This window comes from Myxocyprinus asiaticus, chromosome 11 (genome assembly GCF_019703515.2).
Source record: "Myxocyprinus asiaticus isolate MX2 ecotype Aquarium Trade chromosome 11, UBuf_Myxa_2, whole genome shotgun sequence".
Lineage (NCBI taxonomy): Eukaryota > Metazoa > Chordata > Actinopteri > Cypriniformes > Catostomidae > Myxocyprinus > Myxocyprinus asiaticus.
The window spans coordinates 3,292,633-3,320,449 of record NC_059354.1 but is presented as its reverse complement, the minus strand read 5'-3'; the positions used below and the strand labels follow the sequence as shown (position 1 = coordinate 3,320,449).

General features: G+C 35.6%; 4 protein-coding genes across 5 annotated transcripts; all 4 read left to right on the top strand.

Annotated features, from left to right (window-relative positions):
- Positions 1-284: 284 nt before the first annotated feature.
- On the top strand, positions 285-8,368 carry LOC127448352 (homeobox protein Hox-D12a-like). Its single transcript, XM_051710811.1, has 3 exons — positions 285-927; positions 6,776-7,273; positions 7,651-8,368. The coding sequence occupies exons 1-3, from the start codon at positions 384-386 to the stop codon at positions 7,887-7,889; spliced, it is 1,281 nt and encodes a 426-aa protein (XP_051566771.1). The 5' UTR covers positions 285-383; the 3' UTR covers positions 7,890-8,368.
- Positions 8,369-11,753: 3,385 nt separating this feature from the next.
- On the top strand, positions 11,754-13,792 carry LOC127448363 (homeobox protein Hox-D11a-like). The gene is made up of 2 exons (XM_051710830.1): positions 11,754-12,577; positions 13,243-13,792. The coding sequence occupies exons 1-2, from the start codon at positions 11,917-11,919 to the stop codon at positions 13,473-13,475; spliced, it is 894 nt and encodes a 297-aa protein (XP_051566790.1). The 5' UTR covers positions 11,754-11,916; the 3' UTR covers positions 13,476-13,792.
- Positions 13,793-17,910: 4,118 nt separating this feature from the next.
- On the top strand, positions 17,911-20,774 carry LOC127448361 (homeobox protein Hox-D10a-like). The gene is made up of 2 exons (XM_051710829.1): positions 17,911-19,235; positions 20,009-20,774. Exons 1-2 carry the CDS (start codon positions 18,515-18,517, stop codon positions 20,281-20,283), a joined length of 996 nt encoding a protein of 331 aa, XP_051566789.1. The 5' UTR covers positions 17,911-18,514; the 3' UTR covers positions 20,284-20,774.
- Positions 20,775-22,909: 2,135 nt separating this feature from the next.
- LOC127448364 (homeobox protein Hox-D9a-like) lies at positions 22,910-24,905 on the top strand. Of its 2 annotated transcripts, none has more exons than XM_051710832.1 (2): positions 22,910-23,481; positions 23,831-24,905. In XM_051710832.1, the coding sequence occupies exons 1-2, from the start codon at positions 22,980-22,982 to the stop codon at positions 24,073-24,075; spliced, it is 747 nt and encodes a 248-aa protein (XP_051566792.1). In that variant the 5' UTR covers positions 22,910-22,979; the 3' UTR covers positions 24,076-24,905. The 2 variants fall into 2 exon arrangements, with proteins under 2 accessions (XP_051566792.1, XP_051566791.1); XM_051710831.1 differs by having other exon boundaries at positions 22,910-23,523.
- Positions 24,906-27,817: the final 2,912 nt, after the last annotated feature.

Genomic DNA, 27,817 nt, shown 5'->3' with positions numbered 1-27,817 from the left:
ACGGTTCAAATGCTTTTAAGTTTATATTTGCACAGCAAAGTTTTGGAGGTGTGTGTGTATGATTATTTCTATTAACAGACGAGGCCACGAGGGTAATTCAGACACAAAAATGCATACTTGTTGTTGGTACACTGCTTGGATGTTTGTCAGACTGCACATACAAATCCGTGTTACAATGTGGGATTGTCCAAATTCAGTGTATCTCTTTGCAAGTCACATGGTAACAGCTAGCCAATCGTGTTCCAGGTTTTCCTACCAACGTAATTAGTCCGGAAAATAAACAGAAAAGCTTAACTGTCAACGGAGACGTTCTCTGCGTACCGTGTTTTATTGGTTTTGTTAAATTACACGTCATATGTTCGGTGTTCGAGGTATAAGTAAATATGGAATCAGTGGGATTAGATGGAGAGTTTAGAAGTTTTTACCCTACTGCATTCGGGGCGCACTCAAGCCGGCGGTCTGCGTCAGGAACTTCGGTGTACTCTCCGACTTCGGTATGCTCCGAGTCTTACGTTTCTCTTCCAGCCAAGACCAGCACCAATGCCCCAGTCACTTTTGGGTGTCATTTCGGAAAAAGTTGTTATGGTTGTAAAGTGCCTCAAAACGCTGTGTTTCAGCCTAGCGTCATGAAACAGTCAGCCAATAACCATATGGACATGACAGTTTATACCAGTTCAACGCACTACGGCGATGCCTTCATCAGGGCTAAGGAGTTTGCTTTTTACCAGGGCTACGGCAACCCAAGAATACCTGGTTATACTGATTTACCTGTTGTTCACAGAGCAATGACTGGAGATCTCCGGCATGAGACTTGTTTGTCAACGGAAAGCCACCAGTCATGGAACTTGTCAAACAATTGGAGCAGTCAACTTTATTGCTCTAAAGACCAGACGCAGAGCCCGCACATCTGGAAGCCATCATTAACAGGTAAGATCGAGTCTATGTTCTGCTCTGTGAATGACTCCGCGCCTCTCTTTATAAAGACAAAAAATTGCATTTTCTTGGGCACCTTAAAAGGCAGAAATCATTAGATGCACGCCTTCGAAAGAAATTGAATTTCCATTCAAAATGAACGGTTTGTCCAATGTATCTTTTCATAGGCAGGGAATGGCCTCATTTGAAAATTAAGAGCCTTATATGCTCAAATAAAAATAATTAAAAAAAAACATGTTATTTTGTATTGTTAATTTTTTTAATAATTTTTTTTATTAAGTTAAGACAATAATTTGAACCAAAATATTAGATTTAGATAGATTTAGTACTCCAATCTGAAGTTAATTTGAAGTAAATATGTAATGTTCCCTTTCAAGGAGGTTTATTTCACAGGTTTATTTAGATAGGAATGTACACGTAGCCTTTTTTTTATTTTGGGGTTTAAATAAGGCCTAATGTTAAGCTTTCTTAAAATGGAGACGTGGATTTGGGATTGGGATAAATAAAACACCATTGTTAATCTTTATAATAGAAAGACAATGTAACAGCAGATTTGATTGAAATGATTTTATATTTCTTCAGAGGGAGCAGCAGCGAGTGAAAGAAACGCGTTGCTTACACAAAACTGCAGCTGAAGAAGCTCGAGCTCGAATTCACCAACACTAAGTTCATTACAAAATAGAAGAGACGGCGAATCGCCTCTTCTACCAACTTGTCTGAAAGACACTATGGTTTCAAAACCGTCGAGTCAAGGATAATATATATATATATATATATATATATATATATATATATATATATATATATATATATATATATATATATATATATATATATTATCCTTTTTATTCTTATTAAAGTGTAATCCATAAATGTGCTCATTTTTATCTCTGTAAAAAAGAGTTTATAAACCTTTGTTCTCTTTACACGTACACTTGTAAAAATGTCCGTAAATTTAACGGTAAAAGACTGTAAAAATGCTACAGTAAAAAAATAATAATAATAATAATTAATTGGTAAACGGGCAGTTACCTTAAAATATACGGTAAAAAAATTATAATATACTTAAAAAGTCAATACATGTAATTTTACAATACAATGTTGTAAAAATTAATTTTTTTACATGTAACAAGTATGAGTTTACTGTATGATTAACCAGAGTACATGTACTTTTTACAGTAAATTATTGTTAAAATTACAGTAAAAAACAATAATCTGGTGTTCCCACAATTCCCTGCATGACCCATCATATTTCATTATATTTTATGGGAATAGTTATGTTTCTTCTTATTTTTAATATCAGTTACATACATTGGGATGTTCTGTTTTATATTTGATGTAGTTTAGTTCATGTTTACTGCATTATTTAAATTTCACATGTGTTACCCTGATGGTGTTTAGTGTTTGTGTGAGTGACACTGAGCACTGTCTCTTCATGTTTATTGGCCATTGCCCCTGGAAAAGACACTATTGATGAACATCATGTCATCATGTGCTCTTCTGTAAATTATACGGTGAGTAACAATACATTATGAAGTGAAAAGCAGATTTTTACAGTTTCAGAAGGTTAAATTATTAAGTTTATATCATTTAATAATATAAACTGTAATGCACTGTAAAATATTCACACTGAAAACCCTAATTAGTTGACTCTTCTCATTTGATTGAATAAACTCGTTCCCTTAATTGAATTGAGTTATGGCTTCTCTGAAACATATGTAATTAAGTTCTATTAATTTGGTGTTCGTATAGAATATATAAGTTGAGTTAACTAGATATTCTCCAAAGAAATGCATATATACCTACACTTTAACCGCACATGCACAAAGAGAATTAGAGGGTCAGCAGGGTCCAAATGGACACTGATCACCCTATAATGGTGACATCACACAAAACAACTATTTGCAACAAAACAACATAATACTACACAAGAGCTAAAACCTTTATAAAGTCTTTATTACAACTATTTAATTGCCCCAATAACTTCCCTTTGACCAAGGAAACATAATTCAAGCACAAAGCATTTTGAGTATTCCCTATAGCCTCAATTTTGTTCTCAAAAGTTTGAGAATTAACACTTAAAATCTTATCTACTCTAAAAGTCTATAGATTTTAAAGATAATTAAGTTCAATCAACTTTAATATTTGAGTTATGATCCCAAAACCTGACATTTTCAAGTAATATTTAATTAAGACAACTTGATATTTCCAGTAATGACAACGTTAGGGTTTTCAGTGCAGGCATCAGAATTACATCCGGTAAAGCCTGAAGCGTGGTTACCGTATTTTTTTTTACAGTGAAATTCTAACATCCACAGCTGCCAGTTTTTTTTTTTTTTTACCGCAAATTTAACAGGATTTATTTTACAGTGTAGGCCTATATATATATATATATATATATATATATATATATATATATATATATATATATATATATATATATATATATTTGTGTGTGTGTGTGTGTGTGTTTATATTTAAATATAAGATGTGTTTTTGTGCAATCTGAATCGAAGTTTATGCAGACAATTTTGATAATTTAGGAAAAACAGTTTCTAATTATTGTTATAGAATTGCTTGTACGTTCTGTGGAAGTAGTAGTTTCCAATGCCACTTTATACTTTCTTTCATTAATTGATCTGTTTTATGATTAGTTTTAACATTTACTTTTAATGATCTATTCTGTAATGAGTTTTTGGGAACAACACGGGAAGGTTAAAAAAAAAAACAGATTTAACTGTGATGTTTTCTTATGAGTCACTGATTTCACATGTTTGGCTAGAGAGAAAAAAAAGGTCTTCTTCATCCTTCCCGCTAAAACGTTAACAAGAACACAGAACACACTGTGTTCGTAGAACACAGCTGTGGCTAATTTTGAACCTTGCTAAAAATTATACGATTGTGCTATTTAATCATGAGTAAATAGGAAACAATATACATCTGAAACAATATACATCTGAAACCAAAATCAACATTGTTACATTTGTTTTGCAATAGTGTCCTTACGACTCAAGGCAAATGTAAAGCTATAGTTAACTATAGAATCACTTCCATGCACACAGTTATGATAAAGTCGACAAATGAGTAATTTACCTATTATTTATTTATTTCAATGAAATATTTGGAAAACGATAGGCATAGGCTAAACACTATTCCGTTAGCCGGAACTCTAAACATACAATTTAAAAGGAGTTGATCTGAAACATGTTACCATTATTTTTCTCTCCTTTTTAAACTGGGTCTTCTCACTGACCTTGAGACACATAGTCAGACTCGACCTTGACTGAAAGGAATAGCTTACTTGCTGCCACCAATTCATGAAGCTGTCTCGCCATCTACCGGTCAGCGTTTAACTGGCATTAACCTCAAATAGACGCTCGTTTAATTATGAATTTCACAAATCTAAACCATTTTGAAAATGTATGTAACTGTTATGGTATTTTCATAGAGAATGGTGCCGTGAGTTTTTATTCATAAATATGGTTCGTGAAATGTAGGCCTATCGGTTGGAAATGGAAAAATGTCAATGAGGTTGCGTTATAAAGTTCTACACACCATACGTCTGGTCAGAAAGCATTTCCCTCGGAGGGCTGAGAACTCGTTAAACGCGGAAGGGCTTAACAACAGCGGCACTTCAGCTTTTAAAGAAAATGTTAATTGTTCACTCATGCTGTTTTCTGCTTGGAATGTTTCATTAGAGTATCTTATTATTCAGAGTAAAATTTAAATATACCCCAGACGATATCAAACGGTTATACTTTGCCCTTCTAATTAAATGCACTTGGACTTGTTTTGGTAAATCTGCGTCTGGACTTTGACCTTGAACTATAGCTTCTGATATTTCATATCAGAATCGTTTTAATGTAAACAGTTATTTAAGATTATACTAGTGAGGCGCCACGTTTCAGAATGTGAAACAGACTAAAGGAATCCCATTTTTAAAGGTTTTCATGAATTTACTGGACTCGTAAAAACTGGTAGGTTGCTCCGTCTTCACTCTTTCCGGAGATGGCCTGTTTACAATAGTCACATTGCCTGCACGTGCAAACGCGTTCTTTCTTTAAAACTGGTTTTCTATCACCTGGACAAACCATTGGAGGTAAGAGAAAAATATGATTCTGCATACCCTATACTTAAATATTCCTATGCCTTAAATTATATTAGTTGGACACAAGGATATTCAGATATTGCCTAGATAGCCTGATGTCCAAATTATAGTGTTTAGTCCAAAGAGAAAAAGGAAAATCAAGGAACACTTCCAGATCAAAAAATATAGTTAAAAAGCCTTTATTGTCAATTGCTATAACAATAAGAAGTCATTTTGGCCGATACTCGTAGGTTTGCAGCCCTCTATTTTCCACTGTTTTAACTGTATTATTAAAGGCTTTTTAAATATTTTTGATCTGGAAGTGTACCTTGATTTTCCTTTTTTCTTTTTGGATTATTATTTCCTCATTCAATAGCACCTTCATATATTTTTTGAAGAACTTCGGAGCATACCGGATTTTGTTTTTTGAATCTTAGTGTTTAGTTTTTGCAACGATAACGGAAACTCAGCGTTTCAAGACCAATGTACGCACAAATGACAAATATTTTCCCTTAATAAAAGTGTCCAATTGTTTAAATATATAGACCATTTGCTCAACAACGTTTTTTAACAGATAACAAGTAGCAAACATTTAAATAGGCCCACTATTGCCTCGATTATTTAAACAAATATGATTCATAAAAATGCAAGCTTTTAAAATAAAGCATTTTAATTAAGAATGTGTAAAGACGCGTTTTTGAAAGCTTATTTTTTTTAACGTCTAATAAAATGTTTTTTTTTTTTTTTTTTTTCAAAGATTATATATTTTAGCACTATTTGGTTTCATGTGTGTAGAGAAAATAAAACCTAAATATAGCTCTTTTGAAAACCTATAGCCTGCTGCTCCCCAATAAACATCCGAAACAATTGCTAATGTGCTGCATAGTTTATTTTTTATATAGATAACAATGATTAAATATAGCCTAATGTATCTGAAATATTATTCAACAAAATATACGAACGAAATACCAACGTTTAAATAGTTTGTGTTGGGGAAGTTAGATGTTTGTTTTGACCAGTGTAGGCTATACTATTTTTTATGTAATTTCTAGTTTCATTATTAAATCTGCCTTTGAGAAATCAATATTCTCTTGGCCAACATGTTTGTTATAACTACACCCCACCAAATCTTTTAATTCTAATTATATTTACATTTGCCGCAGCCTAAATGATAGTACAGGCCGGATAACAAATTAACATTAGGCTACCCTTTGTGTAGCCTAAATTAATAATGACAGCTATCATTTTGTACACCATGAAGGTTTATGGAAGACATACAGAACAGTAAGTCATTTTCTTTTTTAAATTTAAATGCACATTTCTATAAAGGGCGGAGTGTGCTTTGCATATATATTATCGTATAATATAAGCTCTTTTAGTTTCAAGTGGTACATTATTAGTAAAATATACAAATAAGTTATTAGTATATTTTTTCAAGCTTGTTGAGTTTAAATGGCAATCTGATAAGGTGACTGGCTCTTTGTGATTTATTTGTATTTACTTTATGTATTTATTTCAAATGCAATATCCATTTCTGACTATGCCGCACTATTGTAACGACATGGGCGGGGCTAATTGTTTTCCTTCGCACGTCACGTGATGGCGCATTAACAAATCAACAATTACCTTGCCCGTTTTCTTTAGGGGTAACTAAAACCGTTGTAAGAAGCGTTTGGGCGAGCTCATCAGAAATGTGTGAGCACAATCTTCTCAGTTCTGGCTATGTTTCTCCCCTCCTGAATTTTCCCTCCCCAGACTCCCTGTATCTCCAAAATTTGCGAGGCAATGGAGCCCATCTATCTGGGCTTCCACAGATATCCTACGGTAGAAGAGAGGTGTGCTCGCTCCCGTGGAGTTCTCCAAGTTCGTGCACTTCTCCGGCCCACAGCCGCGCCTGCAGTGGCTACTCTCAGCCGTATTTCAGCAATTCATCCACTGTGAGCGCTAGCCTTAACAATCACAACAAGGTCTCGCTGGAGGAATCTGGGAGGTACTATTTTCAAGATGTCAGCCGCAAGTCAGAGGAGCCAGGTCGACCTAACCCAACGTTCGCAAGGGAGCAGGGAATCATTAGCTCCGCCGGCAAGTATGACATTCCAAACTTGGAAAGGCGACAGCAAAACATGGTTGAACAGAATGAGTTAAAATCCATTGACCATCCAGTGGCCGATGGCACAAAGCAGTCTGTCAACTCCAGCGCTCCTGTCCAAGAATCAGTGAGCACCCAGAGTATCAGAGCAGCCTTCTCCGATGGTACGCATCATCTTCTTGACCTTTTCTTCATATCCTATCCACACAGTGCCTAGCTGTCACTCTGTGACCTTGATTTCACTGCATTTTTCTCCTTATACCAAGTGTGTTCTTATGTGAGATGTAAAACAGTTTGCTTTATTTACGTACAGTATATTTGATCAGATTCACTTTAAATCAGCACTTCACCTTGCAAACATTCATTTTTCAGCACTACTTTGTTTGCATACTTACCCATGTCCAACAATATGTCAAGGGGTGGTGGGTAGTTTGTGTTGCATTTCAGGGGGTTAAGGTCTTTAGATGAAGATACAGAATGCTGCAGTAAAATGTGACAGAAAGTGCACCATTTTGTTCATTCGTTATTTTCCCCTTCCCAGGACTACCGTGGTGTCCATCACAAGTGAGATCCAGAAAAAAGAGAAAACCTTACACGAAGCCACAACTAGCCGAGCTGGAGAACGAATTTATGATAAACGAATTTATAAACCGACAGAAACGAAAGGAACTTTCGGACAGATTGGAACTGAGCGACCAGCAAGTGAAAATTTGGTTTCAGAACCGCAGAATGAAGAAAAAAAGACTTATGATGCGCGAGCAATCCTTCACTGTTTACTAAGAATATATGTGAACAATTGCGGGTTTGTTTGTTTGGTGACGACATCATTCTTAGAGACATTTCTAACGGGGATTCAAGTCCACCAAACGCTTTTAGATGGAAAATACTTATTGCCAAGCCCCTATGAGAAATGTATTTGTACTTTACAATACTATTCAAACTGAGTATATTGAGATTAATATTTATTGTCATAGATTTGCTACATTTGTTTGTGTCTGGTGGATATTTTATGATGACAATGACAAAACTTGATGGATTCCAAAGTTTTAATGCCTGTTTGCTTTACAGGGCGCAAAATGTTATCAAAAAGAATGCTTTGTATAGTTTAGCATGCACGGAAGCAAATTCAGAGTACTAAAATATGATATTTGTTTCATAACATCCTTTCTGCCAGCATTTGAAACTCTAAAGATGCACTTGGCAGATAACAAACAGTTGTTTCTTAAAGTCATTACTTTTTTTTAGAAACGTACCAAGTTCTTGAATAATGCTATTAGACTCTAATTTGTATCTTGTGATCTGAAAATGCAGATTTGGCTTTTTCTCAAATAAATAAACAAATAAATAAATAAAATAAAAAGTGTTATGTGTAATATTTATGAAGTGTTCCGTGAAAGCTGCATGAAACTTCTTGGCGTTCTTGTGGGTTTTGTGGCTTGTAATTTAGATGATGATTCTGAAATGGTCTAATAAGAAAAAGCTGGACTGCCTCGTGACTGGAGAGACCAAGTTCAATTAGTTATTGTCAAAAGACAAATTCAAGTGTCCCAACATCTTTGACTTTTAAGAATTATTATCGAAGTAAATCGCAAGTGAATTATTGCCAAGGAAACTAAATGTCATATCTATAGCTCTAAGCTTCACTTTATAGTCCTCACTAGTGTAATAAAAAAAAAAGGAAGAAAAAAAAAGAAAAGAAATAGACGGCAGGGAGATATGTAATTATGCTAACACAATGTAAAATGTTTAATTTATTTACATAATCTCGTTTTATGTTTCGTTTTTAAAATTAAGTTTAAACTGCATCCAAATATTTTCAAAAATCAACTTGTTGATTATAGACCTAATAACGGAATATTTTGAAATCAGACACTGTGAACAATTACAGGCTATACTGTTTCAAGTGTGCGGGAGTTGGTTATTCTGTGGTTTAATGTTTAGTTGCACGCTAGGTCGAGTAAACAAGCTAAGCTAAATGGCATTTGAAACAGTTTCATGGTGCGATGAAAAACCTCACCTATTGCAAATACGAGAAACAATATTTGAATAACAGCCCATGACAAGACATGTGACACACTAAACATTACGTTAACGCTGAGAAATCCCAAACTGTACACAAATTATAGGCATTTTATCCCCACCTTTATTATTTTATTGCAATGGTTATTCTCCTGCATGTTTACATTCAACATTTATTTGGAAAGTGCTATTGGTAAATATGAGTAAAAATTAGGCTGTAGTCTAAACAGACAGAAAGGAAAGCATCCATAGAAAATGTACAGTATTTAAGATGTAAGAATAATTCCTCAAAAGGTTTTAGTATAAACGTTATAGACCGAAGCAAACTAGTCTTTTAAAATCTGAACGCAGCTACATACATGTTTGTGTTAAAGTGTCTCATTTTAATTCGCATCATTATTAATATATGAATAAACATATGTTTATTATTAGCATATAATATATAATCAATTATAATAATATATAGTCTAGAGTGTATACAGTATATATATATATATATATATATATATATATATATAATGGATAGGTACGTTTGATCTAAGAGAGCCTTGAGACTATGTGAAATGACTAGTCAAATAAATAAATAAATAAATAAAACACATTTGAACAATCACACATCAAGACCCAAACAAAATGAGGTTGCTTTCCTGAGAGCACTGCTAGACGTTCTGAGACCGCTCTAGAAACTGGGGCGCCAACACAAAGTTAAGGTCAAGTTAGTGACTTTCTTGCACCGAAATACATACATTTTGTAATCTTCCTAAATACATCTATGTTTTTATTAAATTTATTTGGAGATTGGTTTCAAAATTCTGAAATATTACTGAAACGACAGTACGTTTTGCAAAATCGAGTTTTGCAAGAGGCAGCGTGGTTTTGAACTCTCACGTCAACAAGACAAAACGCGTGATATGGTTTAGAATCCTGTGTTCCCGTTCAGTTAACAGGGATATATACCTTGATGTGATGCACTGCTACGCAATACAGTTAACAAAGTTCTCTTCAAATTGTTGCAAAATTGTTTTGTCTGCTTTCAAGAAATATTTGGACACCGGATGGTAAACAAATCTATCTTTGTTGGCCTGTAACCCTTCGCGTTCTTCATAGCAGCTTTGATTAAGAACCATAGGGGAAAATACTGATCTTGCACAATTAAGCTTTATTCCTTAAGAAAAACTTTCCCTCGCGATTCAGTTACATTTCTATTTAGCTGAAAATGTAATTAAATTAAATGTTAAATCAAATTCCTGAAATTAAATTAAATGTTTTAAACATGTTCAGTTTGGAATGGCATTGCACAAATTTAATTTTCCAATCTGTATCAAGAAGCTATGTTAAAATTAGCCAATGGTCTCTAGCAAAAATTATATATATAAATATATGAATATATATATAAATTATGTAATTTTTAAGGGTTTGGTTCGCAGCTGTTTAACAGCACTAAGTTTTATGCCTCCTATTTATAAATATGCCTATCTAAATAATAATAATAAATAAATAAATAAATTAAAAAAAACTGAAAATGTGTTGTTTTCACCTCTCAGTAGGAATGTAGCAGTCACAATTTACATCCACCCAACATACTCACTCTACAGCACATCCTTTTGTCTGTGCAATAAAATGATTTGGCTGACGGTTATTGATGATTGCCGGGTGCGCATTGTCTCAGACTTCAGACGTTCAAAGCCAGAACAGTTGTTTTGTACTTGGCAGTGTGAATCCGCCGTGTCTCTCCTCTCTCTACTGTTCCATTCCTGAGTCATGGGATTCTGCCACGAATTTGGACATTGGAGCACGAAATCGGAGTAAAATGCAGATTTAACTTCACGCTCAAATGTAAAGGTACAGTTTACAATGCTCTTTCCATGACTTCTGAACCCTAAAACGAGACTGTGGGTAGTTCTGTGTAATTTGCATGTCGTGTCTGGAAAAGTGTGCTTTCACTCTGTTTACGTCGTTTCTAGATATTTTTAGGTTGCTGTAGACTGTGCATAGAAAAAAACATTACACAGATTACTTGAAATACATTACTTTTCTGTTGGTGTCTTTGTCGCCTCCCGGTCTTCCTTTCTTTTCTTTCCTTTTTCTTTTGTTCTGACTCTCAACTGACGTGTTTTATCGAACCTAAGGTCGGTATAATGAAATAATAAAAGAGAAGTAATAATTCTGATATTAACAAACATCTATACCTCGTATGAGTAAATTAACGTACGGTGCATTACAAATCTCAAATTCTCAGTCTACGGAATGAGAGAGAGGGAAAACATTACATTTTTGCACAAATACGATACAACACAAATACATGTTTGCTTCGGTAATCAAAGGATTTTTTGTACCCCCGACCATGAGGAGTAAATTGTTGGGAAACACAGGAAAAATCTAAAATAAATAAGCGAATGAATCATACAACTTAATGCAAGGCATGGGAAATAAATTGATGAATGTGGTGTTGACGGTCTTTTATTAAGCAGTGCATGATTTGAACAAAATCTTTGACGTGGTATTTCTGGGATTGTTTACTAATGCCTCGTAATACACATAAGGAAATTAACTAGGTGTTTCAAAAAAAAATGCAGGCAACCAATGACCTGCCTCATGATTTTACCTACGAGTCGCCCAGGACAGACTAAATGACTGATATTGATATATGGTATTTTTTTTTTTTTTACCGGATCACATGACACAATTACCCCAAGAATCGATCAAGATGAATTGCACGTCAGCTTACGTTTCCGATTTTTTTTTTCTCCCTCGCGAGCCCTGTCCCCACACACATATGCTGCAATAGATGGGCAAAGTTTATCACAGTCAAGCAGCCGATTTCTGCTCTCTACGGCTAAAACGAGCAATGACCGACTACGATGATCGCAGCAACTGTGCATCTAATATGTATTTACCATACTATGTCTCTGCGCCTGATTTCTCATCGGTTCCGTCGTTTTTTCCACAGACTACATCGTGTCAAGTTAATTTTCCCTATTCTTCGAACATAGCTCAAGTCCAACCTGTTCGTGAGGTGTCTTTCAGGGACTATGGACTGGATCATCCGAGTAAATGGCATTGCAGGGGCAATTACGCTTCGTACTATTCAACGGACGAGAAAATGCACCGAGATCTCTTGCAGTCTTCCAACAGAGCGGAAATGATTTTTAAAAACGATTCCATGTATAGCCATCACGGCAGCAGTAACTCCTCGTGCGGTTTCTTCACCAACGTCGGCCGAAACGGGGTACTTCCACAAGGATTTGATCAGTTTTTTGAGACTGTTAACCCTGGGAAGCCCAACCCCGAGCAGTCCAAACAAAAGCCAGAGAACAGTGTCCCCGGAGATGCTGTATGTAATAAAGTGTCTACAGATCGCGCGGAGCAGATCAAACGAGACCCTACTGACACCACAGAGGAGGAATCCTCAATATCAACATGCGATGAAGAAAAGAACAACGGCTCAAGTAGGTCCACGCTTAAACGGCGGTTCAGTGTTGTTTATTACTTTATCGGTTGGGTTTTACGTGCCGCTTTATACGCATGCAAAAGTTTTTATATAGCTAGTAAGATTCGCTTTGCTGTTGTAAAAAATATTTACGATGGGAAAGTGATTTCGCGGTCCAATGCAAGCGTTGTGTTCGTATATATATATAATGATTCTAACTAATGAGATCTTTTTTCCTAACTAAAGAGTCCCTATAAGATATCCAGATAACCACGAGCATGTTGCTTGTTTTAGTGATTTGCAAAACTATTGTAACACACTTTAACTTAACTAAACCACTTTAATCGAGTAGAAATCACGACTAGGAATTACTGGTGTGCGCGTGCGTGTATAAGTTTGTAAGTGCGCGTGAGAGCCGCTCGCTTACAGTGTTTGTGCCTGTGTAAGTGTGTGTGTGTGCGTGCGTGTGTGTTCATTTCTTTGAGAGTTTGTTCGCTATTAGTAGCCTAAGTGTATTGATGATACAGATTTTTTTTTCGTTGAAATTTGTGAAATTGTGAAGTGTGTTTTCTCGAGGTATTAAGGTAGCCTACAACTTCTAATGTCGTCTAATGAAACATCTGATAGTAGCAGAGCTAGAATTCAAAATCACTGTAATGTAATCAAATTACGTTTCTTTTTTAGGTACGACAAAGTCCAGAAAAAAGAGATGTCCATATTCGAAATACCAGATCCGAGAACTTGAACGAGAATTCTTTTTCAATGTGTACATAAACAAAGAGAAACGCCTGCAGTTGTCAAGAATACTCAATCTTACAGATCGACAAGTGAAGATTTGGTTCCAGAACCGAAGGATGAAAGAGAAAAAATTGAACCGAGATCGTCTCCAGTATTTCACTGGAAATCCATTGTTCTGAAAATCATAACATTGTTCTGTTGGCTTCGGCAGAAGATCAATATTTTTTTAATCTATTGTCAAGAACATAGGTACCTCGACAATCTCATACTTTTGTCTAATAATGTTTATGTTAATGCCATTGAAATGCAAACATTTTGTATTTGTATTTATTTATTATATTATACATTGCTCATTTAAACACATTAAATTCAAGTAACAGTTCTCATTACGCAAGCAACACATTCGTTTGGTTACAGTAATCTATACGTAATTACACTGAGGTAGAGATGTGTATGCATTTATTCGTCAGTAGCATGTAATGTATTGATGTATTAAATAAACCAAAATACAGCAAGTTACTTGCAGATGTATCTATTGCCGTGACCACGTGAGTGGTATTACACGCGTAGAACAGCAACAAAAGTGTTGTTGTTGTTGTTGTTTTTATTTTATTTTTATTTCAAACTGACATTGCTAGCATAGTCGATTTTATTTTTTACAAGTTAAAGTAGTTTTCGAACGAATACAGTGTTTTAAATATCACAGGGGGAGAAGGGAAAGTAAGAGAAATAATTTTCCAATGCCAAAGCGTGAAAACTTTATCGCTCTTTTCTTTGTATGTTGTTTTACACTAAGGCTGTTTACTAAACCTTGAACAGTCTAGACAGTACAATAAACTCTGGGCAGTAAATTAAATTGGGGCTATTGGACCTTCTATCCACTTCAACTGTGACTTTGCCCTGAAACACAAAGGGTGCAGATGTGTTTATTTTTATTTTTTTTATTTTATTTTTTATAGAGTGAAATGCAATGAAACTAAAAATGTGAACGGAAAATAGGGAAAATATAATATGTTGTAGTCTTTGAATTACGCTTCTACACGTTACATATCACCTAGTGCTACAAGCTTCTACCTTTTTTGGGCATGTACCTCAAAGCACATGGGCGCTCATAGCCAGATTGACATATATTGTCTACAACGTTAGATAGGCCTATCGTAAATAATTTTAAAACATCAAATTAAATATGAATATTATATTTGAACTTCTGTATGTCAAGGTCGTCACCTTTAACCCTTATGAATAAGTAAAGGCGCCTTTTTGCGGTTCTCCTTGAAAAACTACGCCCTCTCAGAGACGCCGCAGTGCAGCACGGCCCAACATGGCCGCTACACTGATCCGCCTTCAACGGCATGCATCTCCATACTGCTCACCCATGCTGGACTAACAACTGCACAGGGTTAACGACTACTCAACATGGACTCCGTTTAACTCGGTGAAACGCTGTGATGTAACACAAAACCTTAATGATCCCTTTCTATTTCTTTTCACCCTTAACGGAAAATGAAACCACAATACAACAAATGTTAATTTTACATTTTCAGTGTCTCAATGTTTTCTTAAAGAACCAAAAAAAAAAAAAAAAAAAAAAAAAACAAATGTTGGGACTGTTGGTAGCAGTATGAAGCAATGTTGCAGTATGTTTAACAATTTTTGTATCCTGTTTTAGGGGTGATGGGTAATTAAAAGGAATATGCAGGTTGTAATACAAGTTAGACTACATCGACAGCATTTGTGGCATAATGTTGATTACCACCAAAATAAAATTTCGACTGTTGCCTTCATTTAAATAAATAAAAACGCTGTGTTGCAGTGAGGTATGCTACTTAATATTGAAGTCAATGGGGGCCAGTTTTTGAGCATTAAAATACTCACTGTTTCAAAAGTATAGCCACAAGACGTAAACAATATGCATTTTAACATGATCTTAGTGTGATGATATCACTTACTAACCTTTTCGGTGTAAAGTTGTGTCAAATTTAGCAAATATGTTGCCATGACAACGTAACGCCATGAATCCTAAAACTACCGTAAAAACGATTTAAACAGATTTACAGCTCAAATAATGCACAAGCTTTAACAGAAGAATTAATGTAAGTGTTTTTATACAAATATAAGAGTCACATGTTTTTTTTTTATTTTATTTTTTTTATTTATTTTTTTGTTTTGTTTTTGTGATTAACATTAGGCTATGCCATAAATGCAGTCGAAAACTGCCACCTGTACTGTGCTATCTTTACGTACTGCAATGCAAAGTTAAACGAATAATCCTATAAGCTAACTGTGTTCCCCATATGTGTATTTTCTAAATATTATATTTGTATAGCCCACTGTTACAGACACATCCAGCCATATGTATTTTCCATATTCAGGTATTAATTTAGCAATGAAATACAATTAAAATTCACCCCAGTATTGTCGTGTGTTTTCAAATATATTTTAGTTACATGATATAAGAAATATAAATATATATCTGGACATGCCTTTTGCTTTTTTACAATTTGTTGGTATTGCTTGGTGCCACAAGAGGGCGAACTTACAGCAAATATTCGGGCCTGGTGCAGTGTTTTCCAAGTATAGTCTCCGTAAGAACATGACTCTGACTATGACTGACTATGATCTTGAGCGGGGTATGCGATCTAATCGTTTTACGCCCGTGTATTGTGAATGTACAGTATAGTGCCTCTTATTATTATGCTTATTCACTCTCACTCTTAGTCTTAATGACAACTGTTGTTCCATTAGCCTATACATCATTTTAACCACACAAAAACACACACACGCACACACACACGCACACAAACTATCAGTTGCGTATGGGGAATATTTTCCTCTTTTCAAAGTTGGAGAGACAATTTCAGATGGCATTCTCTGACCAGTCTAAAAGATCAGCGTGTTGACACGCGTTTATGTGTAGCATACATTCACTCGAAGTCCCTGTTTTGGGAACTTACCCTTCACTAAACACGTCATACATCAACAGCACCATTATCAAAACTTTATTATTATATCATTACCATTGTTATTATTTTTATAGTTGTTTTATTGTAATATATTATATAATTATTATCATTCTAGCAGATGTATTTTTAAGGCTTTTTCCAGTTTTTTATTTTCTTATTCAGTTCGAGATTGTACTATTATAAATAATACTAAAATCATTAAAGAGGCATGATTCATAACAACACAATGTACTATGTATGAACACTTTGAATTTATTTCAAATATATTGTGCGAATAATTTATTAAAAACGTTTGTTGTTGTTGTATCTTCACAATTATAAATAAGGGTGCACGCATCTCTACTGCATCCACCAAAATGGTCGGCCTATTTTTATAAATGACAACTAATTTACATAAGGGTGAACCCAAGAAAAATATGTTTTTTTTTTATTATTAATTTTTTTATTCAGAGATGTAATTATAAGCCATTTACTAGAGTTTAGTGTTGGATGGATAATTCTAATGGTTCTTCTTTAAATTCCAAACCGAGACAAATTATTCATTTTGCCCGGTAGTCTAGATATTTGTCCCCACATATACTTCTATATTTAAAAACTGTGTATCTGTCTGGTGTCTGTTTCCAGTCGTCAGGCTTCTGACATATGCAATCTGTATTTTTTATTTATTTATTCATTTATTTGGGTAAATCTGAAAGTGCTATCAGTATTAATGTCAATCTAATCCTTGCAAGGTCGGTACGTCGTTATGACAACATTTGTTTACAAACACACATCAACAATGTAGGCCTATGTTAGAAAACCCATATATGTACATGACCACGAGTTAGCTTGTGCCTGGATGTGTTCTATGTCTTTATACTTTAATTAAGTAAATGTTGATTATTGCGTTTACAAATATGTAGGCTATACTTATAATTGTTACATTTTTATTTCTATCAACGCATTCATGCCGCCGTAGTATAGCCCACTTTATATTTCAGTAGGCTATTTTTAGGAAGAGAACGATAATAATTTTGCTTTATGAAGATACGTTATACACCTGTAACATGCACATTACTAATAATTCCAGGGCACATGAAGATTTGCAATATAACCAGTTGCAAAGCAGAGATAGTTTGATAACATCCGTATTTTTATTTTTTTAGTAATTGAGGCTACAGAATTTATTTTTCTAATATATCTGTAATGACTGACATATATTATAGCTGAATAATTATATGTAATTTATTTCCGGGTAAATGTGTTTACATTTTTAATGACAAACGATCATTAAATTTAAAAGTAGGTTAAAAGTATCCTAACTCTCCACTCTGTACTTATGAAACAATCGCATAATTTCACAAAACAGAAAAGTCCTGTAAACTGTTCAACTGTACAAAAAGCGTCACAAGCCTTACATTTTGATAATATAGCCAACAAAATAATCATTTTCATCCTGATAATGTGATACAATACATTAACTGGCAAATATATAATTATGATTTAACAAGTGCTGGAATTCTTTATTGGATTTATTATCTTTTCCTGTAAGTAATGATCTGATTAATGAAAATGATAATATGTGAATTGATAAATAGTTACAACCACATTTAAATTTTCTTTGCGTCTGGCAAATGTTTTAACTGGAGATCAGGCAACATAATTTGTGTCAATGAAATAATGATAAAGACACAGACATATGATTCATATTTTTGTTATTATTATTATTTCAGATGTGAATCACAAGTTTAATTTCCACCCTTCATCCAATACGTGGTCGGCGGCGTTTAGCACCACATCCGCTGGCTCTTTTTGTTCTGCATCACCTTCCTAAAGTATCTGTAGGCATTTCTTCTTGACCTTGAATCGGAATTTAAAGAAGTACAAAACAGGCTATGCTAACTGCTGCAATTTATTTTCATTGTTCATACTTATTTTTCAACAGTCTATAGTCCACGTCTTTTATCATTATTTTAAGCAGAAAAGCACAGTAACAACGTTATTTTGACCGTCCTGGAACCAATTTCAAGTCCTTGTTCTAGGTGTCGCTGTTGACCACGTCTGAAACTTCAAATCATGTGTCAATGCGTCCACGTGATGGGGAAGAGCCTGAGTCTCAAGGCCATTTTCAAATTTCATTGGTGAGAGTGTCATGTTGTTGCAGAGAGACTGTCTGGGTTACACAGGGATTGTTTTGCTAGATATGTCAGCTTACAGAGGACACCTCTCTCCTTCCTAAAAAAAAAAAAAAAAAAAAAAAAAGCAACTCTCCAAAAATGTCCTTTCAAAACAGCTCTCCTGCTGCTAACACGTTTCTAGTAGATTCTTTGATTGGGGCGTGCAGAACAGATTTTTACTCCAGCAGTAACATGTATATGCCATCCACTGCAGAAATGGGAACCTATGGAATGCAAACCTGTGGACTCCTGCCGTCTCTTGGCAAACGTGGGGAAATAAACCACCAAAACATGGGCATGAACGTCCACTCGTACATACCTCAAACTGATAACTGGGCAGATCCGAGCAGGTCCTGCCGATTAACGCAACCGCTTAACCAGATGCCCACCTGCACATTTTCACAAAGTATAAAAGAAGAGACTAATTGCTGTATGTACACCGACAAGCGAGCAAAAGTCTGTTCGTCCGAGATGCCCGCGTACTCCAACCTGATTACCGAATCGTGTTCCGTTGACAGTCCAGAGATTCCGGTACCTGGCTATTTTAGACTAAGCCAAACTTATGCGACGGCGAAAAACCAGGACTATGACAACGAGACGATGAGCCCAAACACGACGTTAATGCAGCTGAACAGGGTGACTCCTAAAGCGCAGTCAACGCCCTTTGTCGAGGTGGAAAAGAAGATTTCGCACGAACGGGACACCAGGAGCTCTTCCCCGGCGCAGAGTCCAGAGCCCAAAGCCAGCACACAGGAGCAGAAGAACAGCTCTACTGAAGCATCTGTCTCCAGCCCTGAATTGCCACACAGGGAAAGGAAAGGTGGGTACAATAAAAGGATTAATCGAGTCTTGGTGTAATGCGAACGCTTCAGCATCATAAAACCCAATATAAAACACAAACAACCCGAAAGTCGTAATGTTTAATGGGAGTCTTAGTCAAGTTGCAGTAAAAGCCTTAACAGGAAACGGCGCTGCGAGAGCGCGTTAACATCAAATACCTTTTGTTGCAAGTGGCATTCATCTTTGATCAATATAAGCAGCCTCGGTGAAATGTATTCACGACTTTTTCCGCACAGCACGAGAAAAAAAAAAAAAAGGAAAAGATATTTTCTAAAACCTGTTGTTGAACATTTAGGTTACATCATATTTATGGTGCCGTAAAATCGCTGTTAGTTGGTAAGTTGGATATGAAACTAGCCCATTGCAAACTTACATTGTTTTAAACCTTTTATAACACGGAGTAGCCTAATTAAACTTAAACGAAGTTAAACTAAAGACGTATATTTATTTTTTAAGTGTAAAGATATAGTCTACACTTGAATACTGTTAAACTTGGGTGGGACTATTTGTGTGTAGAAAGACCAAACGTGGCCACAGAGATCATTACAGCTGTTTTGTCTCAGTGCCTAATTTATAATGATCTACAGCGAGTAGGATTAGGATTTTAACAAACCGTTTTGACAAACATGTAATATATTTATATTTTTTGTCCAAGGACAAACCCAGCCTTTCTTAATTTTCCTCTTTGTAACCCAATGCGAGTCAGTAGGCGGCTCAATTGTGCTATTGAATCACTGTCTTTTTGTTTTGCAGAATCCAAAAGCGACACACCGACGAGCAACTGGTTAACTGCGAAGAGTGGAAGGAAAAAAAGATGTCCATATACAAAGCACCAGACCCTGGAATTAGAAAAAGAATTTTTATTCAACATGTACCTGACTCGGGAGCGCCGTCTAGAGATCAGCAAAAGCGTCAACCTCACTGACAGACAAGTGAAAATCTGGTTTCAGAACCGCAGAATGAAACTTAAGAAGATGAGCAGGGAAAATCGCATTCGTGAACTTACCTCCAATCTCACCTTTTCGTGAGCATGCAAACAAGTGCACTTCCTAAATTCACCCCCCTCTTTTCGGCCCATATATGGTCTCCTGCATAATAATGATATGAGGACTGTGGACATTGTTTTGGTTACTTTCACGTTCCAATATTGTGATTGTTGCTGCATCATTGATTACATTTTGAATTTGAATCGCTGTGTAACTTTAATATGTTTCACAGGGTATAAAAATGTTGTTAGGACTTTACCATGTTGGCTGTGTCATTTCCAGCGGGGACAGAGAAACTTGTCGCGGAAACAGTTGAGACAAAAAGTGCTCTGAACGTGAAAGCACACTGACAGTGAAGAGTGTCCATTCTTCCTCCATCAAAAGCGTACTTTTATCTGAAATCAGTACATATAAAAGGTTCTGTATAGTGGATGTTTGAATATGTCTTATCAGTGCATGTTTGTGGCATGTGGTCAGTGGACTAATAAACTGATAATGTCGTATTAGCGTTTTGTGCGTAGTGTTAATAAAACTACAGTTTAATCTAAACCATTACTCAGGGGATCATGTCTGGATTTGCATACTCCACTAATTGCAACCTAGTTAGTTTTGTTCAAGAAAAAAATGTATATGTTATGCATGTCAACATTTACAATAACCGCATAGGCGGGAATAAGGTCAAATCATAAAGCCATAATACAGCAAAGAAGGAATTGCAAAAACACGTAAGTGTCTGTAATTTATTACATACGAATCAACCAATATAAGTTATTAAATAGCAATCGAGACAGTTTGTACGAGACGTTGTAATTCAACTCAAAATCTAAGCTTAATGAATTAGTAAAGCTAAATTAATAAATGCATGCTGTCAAAAGGCGTTTATATAAAAAAATATTTAAATAAAATAAATTGCTGCTGACATATTGTCAATCATCAGACCTATGATACTGACTTTTTATTTTAAAAGTTCAATGGCCATAGTGTATATATATATATATATATATATATATATATATATATATATATATATATATATATATATATATATCTACTGAATAACTATAGGCACATGCCTATATATAGCCACTGATACTCTTACATTGATCCGATACATTTAACAAGTTCTGTGAATTAGAAGTGTTTTTGTCCATTATTATATAAAGGCCCAAAAACATTTCTAAACGGCGGGGACGAGGGGGAGACCATGGTATGCTAACTTGCCTTGCACTGGATTAATCTAACAAGGAATTGATTTAAGTATGTTTTTGTAGAAAACTAATTTTATAATAACAAAAGTATCCTTAATTTCAGCCTGCAAATGGCCAAAAGATAACTCGCAAAAAAATAGCCTGCTGGTCTTAAATGTATTAACATTTGAGTAAACAGCCCAAAGTTGTACAACATAAAGTGCACCAGAAGCCTATTGACCTTAAAGATTTTTGACCTTAAAAACCCCTGTCTCTAATGTAGCCTACATTAATACACACAAACACTCAATGTCACACACTACTCTTCATGCGCAGAGGATCAGATGTGTGGTGACAAATGCGAACACAGACAAATAATGCTCAAAATTGTCGTTGAACTCGTCGACAAATAACATGTTGCCACGTTGTTTTTTTCACTTGAATTTTTAATTTGATTTTTTTTCCTAAAATGAGAGAGAGAGAGAGAGAGAGAGAAACGTATTAGGCTATATTACACTGTAATATAATTTATTATTTCTGTTTTCTTCATCTTTCTTTCTAATTTGTTCACAATACACATAGTTGAACCCTATATTCATTTCATTAGGATGTGACGCAGCATTATGCCTATCTTTCTTTATCTTTCTCTCTAAAATCAGTAATTTCTGGTACAAATGTCGAATGTCAAAGGACGATAATATCCAGAAATATAAATCTCTCTCTCTCTCTCTCTCTCTCTCTCTCTCTCTCTCTCTCTCTCTCTCTCTCTCTCTCTCTGTATATATATATTATCCAATGATAGACAAGTAGGCCCAGACGCTCTGTAACGCCAAGAGTCTGTTTTATTAAGGCATCAATAATCAAATGCACCTCGTAAAATGTTATTGATATACATACAAATACTATGACTCTCTTTTCAGTAAATACAAAATATACAAATGTTACTTCCGGTGTCAATCTTTCAATTTAACCACATTCTCAAATTAAAGATCTTAACACTGAAGCAGTTCGGACAGTTTATAAAATATGAGAATCTGTGAAGCTGCAGTGGTTCGTTGTTTTACAGCATGTTATTACATTTATTTTACGAGGACTTGCAACTCAGTACTCTATAAAAAAAAAAAAAAAAAAAAAAAAACTTTACAAGGCCAGAGCATATGACACCTTATGACGAAATTTTACACTCTGCTGGAATCATGTGCTAAGGTGTAAATGGTGAGTGCTGGTTTTGAAATAAATGGTTGTGTTAACCTGCCACTGTTAAAAATAAAATAAACCTGTAACACCTCCTTCTGAATGGCGCGTGAAAAACATCTGCATTCCTCAGAATGCAGAATATCCTAACATCAAAGTAATTTCTATTTCATTTTTAGAGTAAGAATCAAACATACCGTTATCAGCGGACTGATTTACTCTCTGTTATAGTAAATATGATCACGTGATTCATGGAACCAATCACTGAAGAATAAGGCAGCAAAAATACTATGATTGTGCAGAGGCAAGGTTTCCGTTAGAGAGTAACGTTTATATGAGTTCGAAGATATACGAAAAATGTCGACTAGTTCAGCTCTGGGCAGCTATTATGTGGACTCTATGATAGGGCTCGAGGCGGAGGATGTGTACGGAGCGCGTTATGTCCAGGGTTCACACACCGCGCCCGCGAGGCCGTCAGGTGTGGGGGAAAATGCGGATTTCTCCTCGTGCAGCTTCGCTCCCAAGTCAGCCGTGTTCCCTGCGTCCCGGTCTTCGGTTCATCAACCCTCTACTGCTGTGTCCGGAATTTACCATCCTTACGTTCACCAGACCCATCTGACAGACAACAGATACGTCCGCTCCTGGATAGATCCTGTATCAAACCATATCTCTTTTTCCGGTTTCCACACCAACAGTCGGCAGAGCGGGACAAAAACTGAAAGTTTACCCTCGAAAAGGGCTGAAAGCGGAGAGTTTGAAGCGGAGACACCAGTAGCTCCTGAGTTCAGCTGCAGTGCTGGATCCGACTGCGTTGACAAAGCTACTGAAGAAACAGATGGCAATGATATTTCGAGTCACGGTAAGGCGAAAGACGAGAAACAACAACAACAAGTTGACTCAAGTAAGTAAATGAATTGCACCATGATTTACAACCGTTGAACTGTACGAGCAGGTTGTTATAAACTGGAGGTTTTACTAACCTATAAAAGTGCCCGGACTCTTCCACGGGCCGAAGAAATGCCCTCGGCATAAAGTGTCTATTTCAAACAAACCTGTAGAAATAATTGCATACAAATAATCAATAATTTCGAACACCAATTACACAATATTTCAGTAGGTAAATATTAACTTTGTTCCCTTTATTTGAGCAGCAATTTGGGATGGTAAGCTTATTTACACGATGTTCATGTTTTTGTTTTTTTAAACAGGAAACCCTGCAGCAAACTGGATCCATGCACGTTCAACAAGAAGAAAACGATGTCCGTACACCAAATATCAGACACTGGAACTGGAAAAGGAGTTTCTTTATAACATGTATTTAACGAGGGATCGCCGCTATGAAGTTGCACGAATCCTGAATTTAACGGAGAGGCAGGTTAAAATCTGGTTTCAGAACAGAAGAATGAAAATGAAGAAGGTGAACAGGGAGAGAAGCAATAAAGACCTTCAATGAAAAGCGTAATACTTTGCTTGGTTTAAGATGCAAATTTTGTTTTTGTGTTCTTTTTAGTCTCTTTCAGTTAGAATTCACGACTGAATTATCCAGTATTGCACCGGCATATTGGGTACATATGTCTGATACAAAAAAGCTACTATTTGTGTGACCTTGAAATTGGGAATTTCGTGCTAATTTTACGCACAAGGTTTGCTGAAATCATATATTTTAATTATAAAATATAGACGTTTGGCTTTGAACGCCTAAAACGGGTTTCTCTGCAACCTGGTGGATTAGTTTATTAAAGCTCTGAGAATCAAAAAAATGTTTTACGTGTCGTGTACCCTAAAAGGCAGTATAAAATAGTTAGCCTACATATCCCAACTCAAAAAATCATAATACTTAAATTAGGATAGAGTTCGTGGTCTTATAGTTCGGGAATTATTCGGCTGGTCTCTTTGTCCATAATGCATGCAAACTCAACACTCCACGCTCGTCCATCCACATTACATTTCTGCTTGTCTTTAATTTTATTTTTTTAAATGGAATTTAAGTCAGAGAATCTCATCTTGTATATATTGTCACTTGCGTGTGGTAGATGCATCTAGAAGGCCTAAGGTATGAAGTAAACGAATTTATTAATTGTAGTGTATCTTATTCTGCCATTGTGAAGCCTCGTTCTCGTCTCCAATGCTGTATAGTGGATTTGCTGTCGAGTACTCAAATCGTGAATTTACTGGGTCAGGTTGTGAAAGAATGTTTCTTTTCTAAACCAATTTTTACAAATAAATTGCTAGTGTGACTTAGACTGAAAAATGTGCTTATTTACAGATAATTTGCAGCACTGATGTTTATATATATATATATATATATATATATATATATATATATATATATATATATATATATATATATATATATATATATATATGCTGCTGAAAATGTTTTGTGACTATAGGAATTTTGTGACCACAAAATAGAGGTTAATTGTTCGGGAATATTGATAAAAACTTGTGATTAGGAAAAGGTGTTTCAATGAACCCCAATTTATCGTCAAACCTGTACCAAGAATTGCTTTAGAGCAGGAAGAAACTGGGTCCAATAAAGCTATTGAAAGACCTAGACGTCTGGTCTAAATGACTTTATGGTATAGGACTGTAATTGTTCTCCTCTTTGAAACTAACCTCACTGGTTCTTTGTATCTGTTTCCTGCAAGCAAAAACGTAGACACTTTTCCACGGGGCGTCTGGTCGATATATTGATGGTGAGACTGAAGTGGTATCGACCCCCAGCATACTGAAAGTCACGTTTATTCACGGAATGCATTTCCTTTCATGACTACAAATTGCAATTTGTAATTTAATGCAAACAAAAAAAATAATGAAATATAGATTTACATATTTTATGGAAAAGGTCGACAAAACAGCTATTCAGATATTCTTGATGAGCATTGTGTTTATTGAAAATATCCGTGTCTATTTCATGACAATCGCGGAAGGCATATGTTACAGCACGCCGATTTTAGATTTTTAACAGATAAATCTGAAAACATTTAAAATCCTGAAAAGTGACTGAAAAAGAGAAATACATTATGAATATCTCTGGGATTTACAAAGAATGCGAATAAAATATATGTGTACATAATTGCCGCTAGAGGGCATCGTTGTTCAGTGAAAATGATGGAATGCCCGTGGCAGTGCTGCTGTTTACACCTCCATAAAGGAGCTTACACAGATATTACTATAAGCCTACATATATTCGGGCGAAATATCTGCGCTCAGTTTTTCCAGCTTATGTGTGATTAAGGTAGATTCGTAACACTTTATAGGTATAAGTTTTGAATACATAGTCCTGGTGTTGAACTGTGGGCTGAGGAGAAAGAAAAAAAAAATATACGAACAAAAAAATTTGTCCTGTTAGTGCGTCGGTAAAGCTCTCCATGCAGCAATGTATGGGCTTATTTCAGGCCAGTATACGGCTAAATAGATATATCAGAATCAGAATGAGCTTTATTGCCAAGTATGCTTCAAGGATTTTTTCTTGGTGACAGAAGCTTCCAATGCACAAACAATACAATAACAAGACAGAGATAATAATAATAATAATAATAATAATAATAATAATAATAATAATAATAATGAAATAATAAAAATAAGTATATATAGAAATGCACAATAAGACAAAAATATACATTTAGTATGTACAAATACAAATCTGTTATATACAGTGCAAGGGAATGAAATGCAGTAGGATATGTTAAATAATATAATTGACTAGGCTGTGTATTGCACGTAATTATAGTATTGTTTTAACTGTTCCTGAGATGGATAGCCTAAGGGAAAAAACTGTTCCTGTGCCTGACGGTGCTCAGTGCTCTGTAGCGTCGGCCAGAAGGCAACAGTTCAAAAACGTAGTGTGTGAGTGGGATCCAGAGTGATTTTTCCAGCCATTTTCCTCACTCTTGAAGTGTACAGTTCTTGAAGGGAGGGCAGGGGACAACCAATAATCCTCTCAGCATTCTGAACTGTCCTTTGTAGTCTTCTGATATCGGATTTTGTAGCTGAACCAAATCAGACAGTTATTGAAGTGCAGAGGACAGACTCAATGGGCGCTGAGTAGAACTGTATCAGCAGCACCTCTGGTAGGTTGAACTTCCTCAACTGGTGAAGGAAGTACAACCTCTGCTGGGCCTTTTCCACAATGGAGTCAATGTGGGTCTCCCACTTCAGGTCCTGTGAGATGGTAGTGCCCAGGAACATGAATGACTCCACTGCTGCCACAGTGCTGTTCAGAATGGTGAGTGGGGTCGATGTTGGGGTGTTCCTCCTAAAGCCCACTAACATCTCCACTGTTTTGAGCGTGTTCATCTCCAGGTTGTTATGACTGCACCAGTGAGCCAGCAGTTCAACCTCCCTTCTGTATACAGACTCATCGTCATCTTGGATGAGGCCGATGACAGTAGTGTTGTCTGCAAACTTCAGGAGCTTGACAGAGGGGTCCTTGGCGGTGCAGTCGTTGGTATACATGGAGAAGAGTAGTGGGGAGAGCACAAATGGGGGGCACCAGTGCTGATCGTATAGGTGCTGGAAGTGAATTTCCCCTGTCTCACTAGCTACTGCCTGTCCATATATGGATGTATAGATGGATAAAGTGGATAATATGTACTATATTATGACGATTTCGCGGTTGAGATCTTAAGAGTGTCTCTAGGAGGTTTGGGGTTATCATAAAAGAGAGAAAAAAAGTTTTGTGCTGTTGATAATGACTGAGAACAACGGGCTTACTCGAGTTTTCGAGATACTAAACAAAAACACTTATTTTACTTCCTCTTTGATATAATGGTTTCTCTCTTTTCAAATTACAATAAAATAAATAAAATAAAAAATAAGCCAACAGGAGAAAATCAGAACAACACAGAACATTTATTTTAGCATAACAACAACATTGCGCCAACCATCATCTCAATAGCATACATATAACAAAAATCGCTTTTTGCGTATATGAAGCACTCACGCACACTGACAAACAGAAACACATGACTTAGGCCTATAGCCACATTTATGACAGAAAATGGTGAGTTCGTTGTTATGTTAAAAAAAACACACTTTAAACGAAATCTAATTAATCTTAGTATGAAATGTTTTATTGCTTTCTAGATATAAATTATAACCTCGGTAATGCAAGACATTTCTTACAGAACAGTTAATAGACTCTTACAGATATAGACTTTCGCAAACCTAATGCATTAATGGCAAAGAGC